The sequence below is a fragment of the Bos mutus genome, chromosome 2 (genome assembly GCF_027580195.1).
Source record: "Bos mutus isolate GX-2022 chromosome 2, NWIPB_WYAK_1.1, whole genome shotgun sequence".
Taxonomy (NCBI): domain Eukaryota; kingdom Metazoa; phylum Chordata; class Mammalia; order Artiodactyla; family Bovidae; genus Bos; species Bos mutus.
Genome location: NC_091618.1, coordinates 29,493,172 through 29,506,488, shown reverse-complemented (window position 1 = coordinate 29,506,488; position 13,317 = coordinate 29,493,172). Strand labels below are relative to the sequence as shown.

General features: G+C 54.8%; 1 protein-coding gene across 1 annotated transcript; it reads left to right on the top strand.

Annotated features, from left to right (window-relative positions):
* Positions 1 to 778: 778 nt before the first annotated feature.
* Positions 779 to 11,928, top strand: SLC11A1 (solute carrier family 11 member 1). Its single transcript, XM_005889649.3, has 15 exons — positions 779 to 1,084; positions 1,625 to 1,758; positions 2,785 to 2,907; positions 3,218 to 3,337; positions 4,445 to 4,551; positions 4,975 to 5,045; positions 5,386 to 5,453; positions 5,854 to 6,009; positions 6,623 to 6,781; positions 8,128 to 8,217; positions 8,359 to 8,478; positions 8,888 to 9,037; positions 10,514 to 10,587; positions 10,978 to 11,131; positions 11,266 to 11,928. The coding sequence occupies exons 1-15, from the start codon at positions 1,012 to 1,014 to the stop codon at positions 11,377 to 11,379; spliced, it is 1,713 nt and encodes a 570-aa protein (XP_005889711.1). The 5' UTR covers positions 779 to 1,011; the 3' UTR covers positions 11,380 to 11,928.
* Positions 11,929 to 13,317: the final 1,389 nt, after the last annotated feature.

The following is a 13,317-nucleotide window of genomic DNA, read 5'->3' as shown; positions in this document are numbered from 1 at the left end:
CTGCCCTCTTCAGACAGAGTTTATGACCTTTGTCTCCATCATTCCCTCCCTCCCTCCCTCATAGCTCCATCGGTAAAGAATCTGCCTGCAATGCAGGAGACCTGGGTTCGACTTCTGGGTTGGGAAGATCCCCTGGAGAAGGAAATGGCAACCCACTCCAGTATTCTTGCCTGGAAAATCCCATGGACAGAGGAGCCTGGCGGGCTACCTCCATGAGGTCGCAAGTGTTAGACACGACTTAGTGACTAAACCACCACCACTCCCTATTACTTCCCCCTGATACTGAGGCTGAGCATCGTTTGTCATTGAGCACTGAGCCAGCACTGTTCTTCTCATTCCCAACCTGTCTCATAGTTTATCTTACCTGCCTGGCCTCCTTGGGCACCTTTTGACCTTTTAGCTAGACTGAACCCTTCTTAACAGAAGGAACAAGGTCAGAGACAAGACGTGATCTGGTGACAATGTCAAGTGGATCGGTGGCAGAACCAAGACCAGAATTCCAGTGCCTCTTTCTTCTGGGGATCTCTTTGGCCTGAATCTTCAGTGTATGTCCCCGTGGCAGTGGCCGGAAGATCTTTCCCTCTAAGGCACTCAATGGGACACTGAGACCTAGACAGCCATCAGAACTCCCTTCCTCCCCGTGGCCATGGGACCCAAGATTAAAAAGGAGAAGGACCTGACTGCTTGTACAGGGTGAGGGTGGGCTAGCGGGCAGTCACGTGATCTAGACATGCATGCCCAAGTGGCAGGAAGTTGTCCAAAATCAGAGCTAACTTGGGAGAGGTGCAGAACTCGGAGTGCCTGGAAGGGAGCCAGAGGTGTTGTGGGGCTCAGGCCAGGAGGGGAACAAATGTCCTTGCTGTGGCCACCCAGACCCTTCCTCCAGAACTGGCCACTTCTGCCTTTGGAAAGTGTTTCACAACGTGCCTGCGTGTGAGGACAGCTGAGGATGGGTAAGAGGGCGTGGACCCGCACAATCGCCACTGCCTAGAGAGGAAGCATGGGCTTGCCATGCCCGTGAGGGGCTGCCCGGCACGCCAGCCACTCGCACAGAGAGTGCCCGAGCCTGCGGTCCTCATGTCAGGTGAGCAGCCCCCTCCAGGGACAGAGCCTGAGTGGGGGTGTGATGGGGAGAGTCAGGGCGGGCAAGGGAAGTCCCTGCTGCAGTGTGGGGGTCTGGATCTCAACCACAATCCAGACACCAGCCTGGGGCTGGGCTCTTCACACCTCCAAGGGCAGAGCCTTGTCTCTGTGAACCTGGAGCCCTTGCAGCTTCCTTGGCTCCTGCAGGCGGCAGGGATACGGCACGAGGTGGTGTCAGTATCGCCTGCTCGGAACCCACATCCCTCTCCACATCCTGCGTGGAGAGAGAAGTAGATCTGGGAATCTCTGCCCTCCCATGGAAGGAGGGAACCCTGAAGGCTCCACTTCTCACACGTCTACTGGAGTGTCTGGTCCATGGGTGGAGGTGATGGACCCAAGATGGGAATGAAAGGCTCTTATTTGGTGGGGCCTTCATTTCTCCTGTCTGCCAGGAGCAGGTGGGGAAGAGGACAGATAGCTTTAACCCTGGGCCAGCAGAAAGAGGCAGGTCACTCACCAAGGCTTGTGGGGCCCTTCACAGGTGACACGGGCCCCCCAAAGCAGGGAGGGACCAGATATGGCTCCATCTCCAGCCCACCCAGTCCAGAGCCACAGCAAGCGCCTCCCGGAGGGACCTACCTAAGTGAGAAGATCCCCATTCCGGATACAGAATCGGTGAGAACACTGGAGACTTCCTGAGGTCTTTCAGGATGCACCGGATCATGCGGGATCTCACCAGCCTGGGGAGGGAGGGAGGTCTCCTGAAGATCAGGGCCAGTCCCTCTGGGCTCTGAACAGCTGTGACAGACAATGGGAACTGGCGCCCTCCTGCTTCTGTCCTCAAGTGCTTAGCTGGGGCCTTAATATTTGTCTAAAAATTACCAAGTGGCTTTTTAAATGAATCTCAGCTCTCCTAGGAAGGGGAAAGGACCTGGGATGAGTTTGCATTGCAGCCTCAGGGATTTGTTGTAATATTTAAGGAAAGGAAGCAGACAAGGGCATGGGGAGAGGTGAAGCCGGTGGGCCGGCTTCTGGGACAGTGTGTGTGTTAGTTGCTCAGTCATGTCGGACTCTCAGTGACCCCATGGACTGTAGCCCACCAGGCTCCTCTGTCCATGGGATTCTTCGGGCAAGAATACTGGAATGGATAGCCATTCCCTTCTCCAGGGGATCTTCCTGACCCAGGCATCAAACCCAGGTCTCCTGCACTGCAGACATTCTTTCCAGTCTGAGCAACCAGGGAAGCCTAGGATACATCATCCTGCATTTCCAGAGTCTTCAGAGAGACTCAGGCTCCCCGGAATGGGGTGGGGAGACCCTAGGCTTGGTGGACTCCAGAGAGGAGGCCCTGTGGTCTGAGAAGGTGCTGCAGAGGGAGGAGTTGGACCAGGGAGGTCTGACCCAGGAAAACTCCCCTCTGGGCTCTGAGGATCTGCTGAGTCAGGGCCTGCATGAGGCGGGCCAATCAGGTGCAGACTGCAGAACTGACCCATCCAGACAGCCGATCTGCCGTGACTCAGCAAACCCTAAATCCTTCCCACCCCATGTGCTCCACTAACCCTCCAGGTGATAGCTCCAGGAATGGGGAATCGAAGGCAGGGCTGGCCAGCCTGGGCCCCTGAGCCTGGGAAGGTGTCAACTGGGGGCTGGCCAAGGCCAGCTGGGCCCACCCAAGACCCCTCATTCCACTCCCCTCCACAGGGTGCATTCAGCCTGCGGAAGCTGTGGGCCTTCACGGGGCCTGGATTCCTCATGAGCATCGCATTCCTGGACCCAGGAAACATTGAGTCAGATCTTCAGGCTGGGGCTGTGGCTGGATTCAAAGTGATGGAGTCGGGGCACCATGGGGAGGGTGGTGACCAGGCTAAGTGGGTGGAGACCCCCAGCTTTGCCACAACTCCCCAGAGTGGCCTGCCTGGCCAGTGTTGCTGGGAACAGGTGTTAAGTTCAAATGGGCCAGAAAAGGGTCTCCAGGGCAGTCGGGCCAGAATGTGGGGTGTAGGGGGCATTGTCTTCCAGCTTTGTCTCCCCCATCCTCTCCCCAGTGAGTGTCCTAGGTTAGAAGGTCCCAGCAATTCAGGGGTTATCAGAAACTAGCCCCTCTGGCTGACGGCCTCTCCCTAAATTCTCGCAGCTGCTCTGGGTGCTGCTGTGGGCCACAGTGTTGGGCTTGCTTTGCCAGCGACTGGCTGCCCGGCTGGGCGTGGTGACAGGCAAGGACTTGGGCGAGGTCTGCCATCTCTACTACCCTAAGGTGAGCTTGGTGCCCCTGGACAGGAAGCATCTGTAGCTTCGAAATCCCAAACAGCCATTGAAAGCTTCGATGATCAAATAAAAATATCATCTCAAGTGGAGCATTGCAAGTCCACGTGATAGATAAGGCTGAGGCTCAAACGAATAGAATGCAGAATGAGAGGGACACTAGAGGTATCTTGCTCTTTTTACCGAAGAGGACATTGAAACCTGGGGAAGTGACTTGCCTAAGCGGAAAAACGGTGTGGGTGGGGGGGTGGCAAAATTGGTGTGGAATAACCATTGGCTGGGGTGGACACTGGGGACTTGGCTGTTGTCAGCGTCCAGGCAAGCAAACAGAAATTATACCACTGGATCAGTCAAAGGCATCTAATACAGGATGTAGTCCCAAAGGTGTTGACAGAGCTGAAGGAGCAAGAGAAGGAGGTGTTACCCAGAGATCAGGAAGCTGCTGGACAGAAACCCGAGGACCATCATTTGCTGTCGAGCTTCTAGAAACACTGCCACCACTGCTGATTGGAGCCCAGACTACGCGGTGCCCTTGCTGGGGCCAGCTCCAGAAGCAGAGGGAAAAGATCTCTACCTGTTTTTTAATTTTCCTTAAATATTTCTTACTGTTGACCTAAATCAGATATTTTAGGTTAGATATGTGTCCAGCAAAGATGGGTTTATTCAGTATCAGCAGAGAATGATAATTCAGGGTCTGTAGCCATGGGGAGCCACCTGCAAGGTCTCTACACAGCAAGGGAAGGAGAACGCTTTTATGGAGGGAAAAGGGAAGGTAGGAGGGAGGCTGATAGCAAACAAAGAGTCCATGACTTTTCAGTGCCTAAGTCCTTTCCAGGAAAGAAGAGTCTTCTGTCTCTTGGGTTCTGCTATCTTTGAAGGGTGTGGAAGCTTCCCCTTCTTATCTCCCGACTCTATTTAATTGAAGCTTCTGTAACTAATTTTACACGTGAAACCACCATGGCACCATGAAGCCAACTGGCAAAGCCAACTTGCAAATGTAGTTTACAGGCTTCCAGGCATATAGTGCCAGCTGCAGACAGGTGAGTGCAGGACTGAGACAAGAGACAGCCTTGCTGACGGGACTACGTCCTCCCCCTAGGTGCCCCGCATTCTCCTCTGGCTGACCATCGAGCTAGCCATCGTGGGCTCAGACATGCAGGAAGTCATTGGCACAGCTATTGCATTCAGTCTGCTCTCCGCCGGACGGTACTCCAGAGGGGCCCTAGTTCTTCAGCCCAGGGCTGGGAACAACTGCCGCTTCCTCCCCAGGCCTTCTATTTCCCCCTGGCCACTTCATCCTGCAGTCATCTCTGACTCAGTTATTGACCAATCTGCCAGATGGGGAAACACAGACCCAGATATGTAAAGCGACTTGCTGCAAATCAGACAGATGTTGGTCATCTTGCAGGCTTCAATACTGCAGCCCCAAGCTCCCTACCACGCTGGTCCCCTGCCCAGCATGGAGGTGCCATTTTAGGTCTCCAGCACCCTGGCTCCCCTCTCCCTCAGCTGTCTGGGGCCCCTTGAGTGCCTGCTCCCTGGAGGCCCCATTCCACGGCTCCAGCCCTGAGGATGGGAGATCCAGACTCCTGAACTGGGCTAGGCTGACCCAGGCCACTCTGGTTTCAGAATCCCACTCTGGGGTGGTGTCCTCATCACCATCGTGGACACTTTCTTCTTCCTCTTCCTCGATAACTACGGTGGGTGTGTGCCTCTCATCCCCAGCGGGACTCGGGCGAGGAGGGGGCTGGCAATGAATGTAATGGTACTCTGGTGAACTGGGAGAAGGGCTCTGAGCAACCTTGCTCTGCACGGCCTTGAGCAACTTAGACTAGTGTTTCTTCATCTACAACACGCAGAGACTAGCACAGAGGTCACAGGGCTGTGGGGAGGATTCATTGCGGTAACACTGGTCAAGTCCGGGGCACAGTGCCTGGAACAAAGTGCTCAGGATATCAGCCATTAATAATTGCTTAAGTTACAATTTTGGTTTTGGGTGGTTTTTGTTGTTGTTGTTCAGCCCCTTTGCTCTCACCCTAGGGTTGCGGAAGCTGGAAGCCTTTTTTGGATTTCTTATTACCATAATGGCCTTGACCTTCGGCTATGAGGTGGGAAGCCAGACCCATAACAGGGGCCTGCACCAAAGCCACCCTACTCTGCCCCATGCAGAGCCCAACGGGACAGGGAGAGGACCTTAGCTATGCCCTACCCCCACTCCACCTCACCCCCCCATTCCCCTACCCCCATTCCCGCACCCCTCCATTCCTGCACCCCACCCCACCAGTCCCTCTCCCCCACTCCAGCCTCTGGAAGTGGACTGGAGGGTAAGAACGGAGACTCAGGGGTGGAGTGGGGCCTAAGGAGGCTCCTCCCCACAGCACAGGAAGATCCTCTGGAGAAGGGAAAGGCTACCCACTCCAGTATTCTGGCCTGGAGAATTCCATGGACTACAGTCCACGGGGTCACAAAGAATGGGACATGACTGAGGGACTTTCACTCACCCCACAGTACGTGGTGGCTCAGCCTGCTCAGGGAGCATTGCTTCAGGGCCTGTTCCTGCCCTCGTGCCCAGGCTGTGGCCAGCCCGAGCTGCTGCAAGCCGTGGGCATCATTGGCGCCATCATCATGCCCCACAACATCTACCTGCATTCCTCCCTGGTCAAGGTGAGCAGACTGGAGGGGAGGGAGACATGCTCTCTCCCTTAGAGCCATGCTGGCCCCGCCCCCAAGGCTGAAGCCACGCCCCCTCGACTCCTGCCTCTGAATTGAGGAGGGAAGTGAATCACTCTTTATTCAATATATAATAATAGAGAGGGTCTGCTGTGTGCTGGGAGCTGAGGATCAGTGAGGGAAAAGATAAGTCTTCTGACTTCTTAGAGCATGCATTTCTAGTAGGGGAGGCAGACCATAAGCAAGTCAACAGTAAAGGAAAGAAGTGGATTGTGAAAGATACTCTGAAGGAAACGAAACAGAGCAGCATGATGGAGGATGACTGAGGAGGGGGCTCCCCTAGAAAAGGTAGCCAGCAAAGGCCTTTCTAAGGCAGTGGCTTTTGAAACATGAAGGATGGGAAGGAAGATTAGGGGAGAAGATATTCTAAGCAGAAGGACCGGCAAGTGCAAAGGTCCTGAGACAGAAACAAAGGACTATCCCAGACTATCATGCAAGGGGGCTTTAGAAAGAGCGGGGTTTGGGGGAACATAAGCAGACTGTGAGGGTAGAGAGTTCTGGGACAACTCTAAGGGACTTCGATGCTTCCGTCCTTTTACCTTCGTAGTCTCGAGAGGTAGACCGGTCCCGGCGGGCGGACATCCGAGAGGCCAACATGTACTTCCTGATTGAAGCCACCATCGCCCTATCTGTCTCCTTCCTCATCAACCTCTTTGTCATGGCTGTCTTTGGGCAAGCCTTCTACAAGCAAACCAACCAGGCTGCGGTGAGGCACACCCCATATATTCATGCTCCTCAAGTTCTGCAGGGGATTCCAAAGAGTGCAGCTAAGCCCTTTGAGTCTCTGTCTTGCACTACAGGCACTGGTAGGGGAGGGAGTCTTGACACTGGCCTCTGTCTGGGAGTCCCTTTCCCACCCCACTGGGGAGACACAGCTGCCCCCTGTAGGCTTGTAGAGGGTCAACCACCACACCAGGGGCTCCAAGGCACACACATCCAGGGGAGGTGATGGCGGGGGGCGAGGAGCTGAGTCTTCGAGGACTCAGCATTCCAGCTGCACCTGAAGAATGGGCAGGATTTGCCCAGCCAGCTGTGGGGAGAAACTTCTGGGAGGGGGTGCCTGCCTAAGGATGAGCATGGGGTTGGGAATATGCAAGCAGTTTCTTCTCCTGAATTTCTAGTGATAGTTCTTCATTACTAGCAGATAAACCATCATTCATTCAGCAAATATTTATTGAGCATTTGTTATGTATCAGCCAGTGTCTTAGACCATGGGAATACAACAGCCAATGATACAAAGACCTTGCCCTCTTGTAGATTAACTTCGAAGGCAGTGAGCAAACTGGAAAAAAATCAACCAATCAGTTGACTGATTTCAAAGGAAAATATGAACAATGTTGTAAAGAAAATAAAGGGGGTGATGAAACATAATTGGGGGTGTGGTGGGGGAGGGGCTTCTACATTAGCCCAGGTGGCCAGGAGAGGCCTCTAGGACGAGATGGCATTTGAGTGGACTCTGAAAGAGAAGGAACCAACCAGCTCCTCCCTGGCTTTCTGGGATTTGGGACCTGGGTCTGTCTCAGTTTTGGGGTGGATCTCTATCCAGAGGCACTAAAGGGGGTTGATGGGGTCAGAACAGACTAGTCAAGACTCCGAGCACATAGGCACTGTTGGGTGCCTTGCTGTGTGACCTTGTGAGGTCATACCTCTCCGTGAGTCTCTGCTCCTTAGCACAAGGAGAGAGATCTAAACAGGATGGCAAACTATAGTCACACATCGTCTTTGAGACCAACCGAGTCACAGAGCTGTGGGAAGTGGGTCCCAGGGCCTGTGGGTCTGCTTGAGTCACTGCCAGCCAATTGTGTCTCTGTAGTAATGCCAGCTCTCACCATCAAAGAGAAGCTAGAAACCAGGCTTGTTAATGCGTCTCAATTGTAAATGTTGTTAACAAATTCACATTAAAGAAAAACATGTGTTGGCCAAGCGAAATATGTCGGGCTGGATTCAGACTGTGGGCCACCAGTTTTCAACCCTTGGTCAAGGCTTGGAGGTCTGATTTTCCAGTATTGAGTGTGTGCTTCACATCTCCTTCCTACTGCCCGGTGCCCGCAGTTCAACATCTGTGCCAACAGCAGCCTCCACGACTACGCGCCGATCTTTCCCAGGAACAACCTGACCGTGGCAGTGGACATTTACCAAGGAGTAAGCAAGCCAACGGCAGGGCTGGGGCTGGGCGAGGAAGGGCTCCATCCAGCGGGACTCCCCCTCCCCACGCCCACTTCAAGGGCGGAGCCTGCGTGAGAAGGGGGTGGGTCCATGGCCTGACCACACCCCTCCTTCCAGGGCGTGATCCTGGGCTGCCTCTTTGGTCCTGCAGCCCTGTACATCTGGGCCGTGGGTCTCCTGGCTGCTGGGCAGAGCTCCACCATGACCGGCACCTACGCGGGACAGTTTGTGATGGAGGTGTGGCTGGGCCGGGCCGGTGTCTGAGCACAAGGCAGACCACTTAGGACTCGGATGTGGGCCTCCTTGATCCTTAAGGCAGCCCAACGGGTACCCTTATAAGCCCTACTATACAGATGAGAAAATTGAGATTTAGGGAGGTGAGGCCTGAGACTCACCCAGGACTAATAGGGGCCTTTTCTCCAAAACCGTTTAGGCTTCAGCAATCAGCTGTAGGGGGGAAAACCTCGCCCCCAATTTCCCTCCATCTATCCCCTCACCACCAACTATAGACAGAGCTGCCCCCATTTCAATGATGGAAAAATAGAGGGTTCCTGCAGGTATCAGATGGGCTGAGGGAGGATGGAGGATTCGTCCCCTGGAACCCCAGTCCTGCATCCCACCACCGAGTTCCCCCTGCATGGCCCAGGGCTTCCTGAAGCTGCGGTGGTCACGCTTCGCCCGAGTCCTGCTCACTCGCTCCTGCGCCATCCTGCCCACTGTGCTCCTGGCTGTCTTCAGGGACCTGCGGGACCTGTCAGGCCTCAACGACCTGCTCAATGTGCTGCAGAGCCTGCTGGTGAGCCTGCGGGCCCTATCACCTCCTCCGCCCTGTGGGGCCAAACAGGAACCACAGCAATCCCCTACCTCCCCAGACTCCCCCACCTCCCAGGCACTATTCTAAACACACTTTACCTACAAGGTTCTGGTACTACCCATAGCTGCCCCAGGGTGTAGGAACCACCATTACTCCCATTTTGCAGATGGAAAAACTGATGCACGCAATTAAGTGACCAGTAGCAGAGCTGGGGGCTTCCCTGGTGGCTCAGATAGTAAAGAATCTGCCTGCAATGTGGGAGACATGGGTTTGATCTCTGGGTTGGAAAGATCCCTTGGAGGAGGGCATGGCAACCCACTCCAGTATTCTTGCCTGGACAATACCCATGGACAGAGGAGCCTGGTGGACTACAGTTTATGGGGTCACAAAGAGTCAGACACAACTGAGTGACTAAGCACAGCACAGCAGAGCTAGGATGCACACTCAGATAGTCTGGGGCCAAAGCCCCCAAACACTTCCTTCTGCTTTGGAGCCCCCACAACCTTGGGGCTTCCTTGGTGGCTCAGATGGTAAGGAATCTGTCTGCAGTGGGAGATCTGGCTTCGATCCCTGGGCTGGGAAGATCCCCTGGAGAAGGAAATGGCAATCCACTCCAGTATTCCTCCAAAATCACTGCAGGTGGTGACCGCAGCCATGAAATTAAAAGATGCTTGCTCCTTGGAAGAAAAGCTATGACCAACCTAGACAGCATACTAAAAAGCAGAGACGTTACTTTGCCAACAAAGGTCCGTCTAGTCAAAGCTATGGTTTTTCCAGTAGTCATATATGGATGTGAGAGCTGGACTATAAAGAAAGCTCAGCGCTAAAGAATTGATGCTTTTGAAGTGCGTGGTGTTGGAGAAGACTCTTGAGAGTCCCTTGGGCTGCAAGGAGATCCAACCAGTCCATCCTAAAGGAAATCAGTCCTGAATATTCATTGGAAGGATTATTGCTGAAGCTGAAGCTCCAATACTTTGGCCACCTGATGTGAAGAATCCACTGGAAAAGACTCGGATGCTGGGAAAGGTTGAAGGCAGGAGAATGGGATGACAGGATGAGATGAGTAGGATGGCATCACTGAGTCGATGGACATGAGTTTGAGTAAGCTCCGGGAGTTGGTGATAGACAGGGAAGCCTGGCGTGCTGCAGTCCATGGGGTCACAAAGAGTCAGACACGACTGAGTGACTGAACTGAATTGATTTTTGCCTGGGAAATCCCATGGACAGAGAAGCCTGGTGGGCCATTGTTTGTGGGGTTCCAAAGAGTCAAACACAACTGAGCGGCTAGCACACACAGTGGAAGCAATGAATGTGGAGAAACAGGTTCAGAGTGGTTAGGGGACTTTCCCAAGGTTGCACAGTGAAGCAGAGGGTGACTGGAGCCCTGGCCTGCTCCTCCCCTCCTCACTGTTTTCTAACGGCAGGGTCCTTCAGCCCCTTCCTTCCGACTCTCCCCAGCTTCCCTTCGCTGTGCTGCCCATCCTCACCTTCACCAGCATGCCCGCCCTGATGCAGGAGTTTGCCAATGGCCTGTGAGTACTCCCCAACCTCAGCACTGGGCTTATCGCACTTGATCCTCACAACCACCAAGAGGTAGGAATTCTCACTATTCCAGATAAGGAATATCTGATAAGATCAGAGAGGTTAAGAAACCTGCCGAGGGTCACACAGCTAGCAAGGGGAGGAGCCAGGACTGGAATCCTGAGCCAGGGGCTATTTCTAGAGCTTGAGCTCCTCCCCCTCACTTCAGCCTGTACTCTTGCCAAATCCTGCCCGTGTGGTGCCTGGCCAGCCCAGGAGGCAGAAAATGGCCAGGGGTCTACACCAGACCCCACAGCCCAGGGAAGCCCTAGTTACCTCCAGGCTGACTGTGGGCCCTGAGGGAGATGCAGCCGATCCTGAATCTCCCTCTCATTCCCAAGGGTGAGCAAAGTTATCACTTCCTCCATCATGGTGCTGGTCTGCGCCGTCAACCTTTACTTCGTGATCAGCTACGTGCCCAGCCTCCCCCACCCTGCCTACTTCAGCCTTGTAGCACTGCTGGCCGCAGCCTACCTGGGCCTCACCACTTACCTGGTACTGCTGGGTCGGCGGGTGCCTGGGGGATGGGGGAGGCAAGGAGAGGAGACCACAGATGGAGGGCGTAGTGGGGATGCACCCGGGGCTTCCTCGTAGGTCTTCTCCCCTCCTCATAGCCACCCCTTCCTCAGGTCTGGACCTGTCTCATCACCCAGGGAGCCACTCTTCTGGCCCACAGTTCCCACCAACGCTTCCTGTATGGGCTTCCTGAAGAGGATCAGGAGAAGGGGAGGACCTCGGGATGAGCTCCCACCAGGGCCTGGCCACGGGTGGGATGAGTGGGCACAGTGGCCTGTCAGACAAGGGTGTGTGTGTGTGTGTGTGTGTGTGTGTGTGTGTGTGAAGGCAGCAAGACAGAGACGGAGTTCTGGAAGCTGGCCAACGTGAGTTCCAGAGGGACCTGTGTGTGTGTGTGTGACACACTGGCCTGCCGGACAAGGGTGTGTGTGTGTGTGTGTGTGTGTGTGTGTATGCACAGCAAGACGGAGAGGGAGTTCTGGAAGCCAGCCAACGTGAGTTCCATAGGGACCTGCTATTTCCTAGCTCAGATCTCAGTGTTCTTGACTATAAAATGGGGACACCTACCTTGGAATGGTTGTAAATAAGACACTTGAACGCAGAGCCTAGCACTTCAGATTTAAAAACAAAAGAATCATAATTCCAAAAGTTACTGAGCACTATCACAGGAGTGACCTGACAGACCCACCCAGTCCAGGGTGGGACCCAGGCTCCAAACTGATTTAAAATAAGAGTCTGAAAATGCTAAATAAATGCTGTTGTGCTTAGTCCCTTCAGTCATGTCAGATTCTTTGCTTCCCCACGAACCACAGCCCACCAGGCTCCTCTGCCCATGAGATTCTCTAGACAATACTGGAGTGGGTTGTCATGCCGTCCTTCAGGGGATCTTCTCCACTCAGGGAACCGCCATATCCTGCATCTCCTGCAATGCAGGAGGATTCTTTACCGCTGAGCCACTGGAGAAGCCCAAATAAATGCTAATGGTACCCCACTCCAGTACTCTTGCCTGGAAAATCCCATGGACGGAGGAGCCTAGTGCGCTGTAGTCCATGGGGTCGCTAGGAGTCGGACACGACTGAGCGACTTCACTTTCACTTTTCGCTTTCATGCATTGGAGACTGAAATGGCAACCCACTCCGGTGTTCTTGCCTGGAGAATCCCAGGGATGGTGGAGCCTGGTGGGCTGCCGTCTATGGGGTCGCACAGAGTCGGACACGACTGAAGGGACTTAGCAGCAGCAGCAGCAGCAGCAGCAACAACAACCGCTTAAACCAAAAGAGAAGGGAAATGGAGACAGGCAAGCACAAAATCACTGAACTATCAAGTGTCCCCCGTCCTCGAATGTCTGCCTCTCGCTCCTGCTCTCACTGGAGTGGCCTCAGCCTTTCGGTTCCACCCGAAACCCATTTTCCAGGCAGTAAAACGGAGGCGTGATTCTCCTCTCTTGGGGCACCAGGTCTCAAAGAACCCAAGAGTCCATGCCTCCGAGGCCCAATTCATTTGCCATCTCCCCAGGGGACCAGGCGGCCGAGACTCCCACGCCGCGCAGTAGACGCCCCCAGGGCGCTGTCTCCCAGCTCCTCCTAGGAGCAAGGGACGGTCCCGAGCGCCGGTACTCTCCGCCTCCAAAGAGGAGGCGGTCGCTCCGGCCTCGCGCCCGGGGGCCTCGGAATCCGCCCAAGCTGGAGGGTAGGGGTGAGCTTCGTGGGCGGGGAACCCCCTTGGCCGTAGGGAGCGGCCCAGCGCCCCTTCGCCCCTTACAGGGACTGCACTTTACAGACGTTCCCTGAGCTGTTTCTAGGCTCCCCCAAGTCCCTCCTCCAGCCTCTTCAAGTCCTTGGGACCCCCCCCCCCCGCCTCCACCCTGCTCCCAGCCCCGGTGGCGAGCAGCGGCGTGGAGGGGCCGCCAGTCTTTCCCCCTAGATTGAGCTTGGAGTGGGCGGTGTGCCTGGAAGCACCCCTGATTTCCCGGGGATGCGGCGGGGCAGGCAGTCGGGCTCCGCACTCAGGTTGAGGCGCATGTTTATGAGAAGAATTTCCTCTTTCTTAAAAGGGCAACAAAACAAGTGGGGCCCTCTGAGAGCACCGGGATGGGACAGGTCTGGCTCACCCTACACAACCATGGAGAGGTACCCAGACTAGAAAGCTGCCCAATCCTCTTCTCC

What these genes read in the sequence shown, in the direction of transcription:
- SLC11A1 (XM_005889649.3), top strand. Translation starts at nt 1,012, where the DNA reads ATGCCCGTGAGGGGCTGCCCGGCACGCCAGCCACTCGCACAGAGAGTG. An exon ending in GCCATCTCTACTACCCTAAG is followed by an intron (nt 3,338 to 4,444) that starts GTGAGCTTGGTG and finishes TCCTCCCCCTAG; the next exon opens with GTGCCCCGCATTCTCCTCTG. An exon ending in CAGTGGACATTTACCAAGGA is followed by an intron (nt 8,218 to 8,358) that starts GTAAGCAAGCCA and finishes CCCTCCTTCCAG; the next exon opens with GGCGTGATCCTGGGCTGCCT.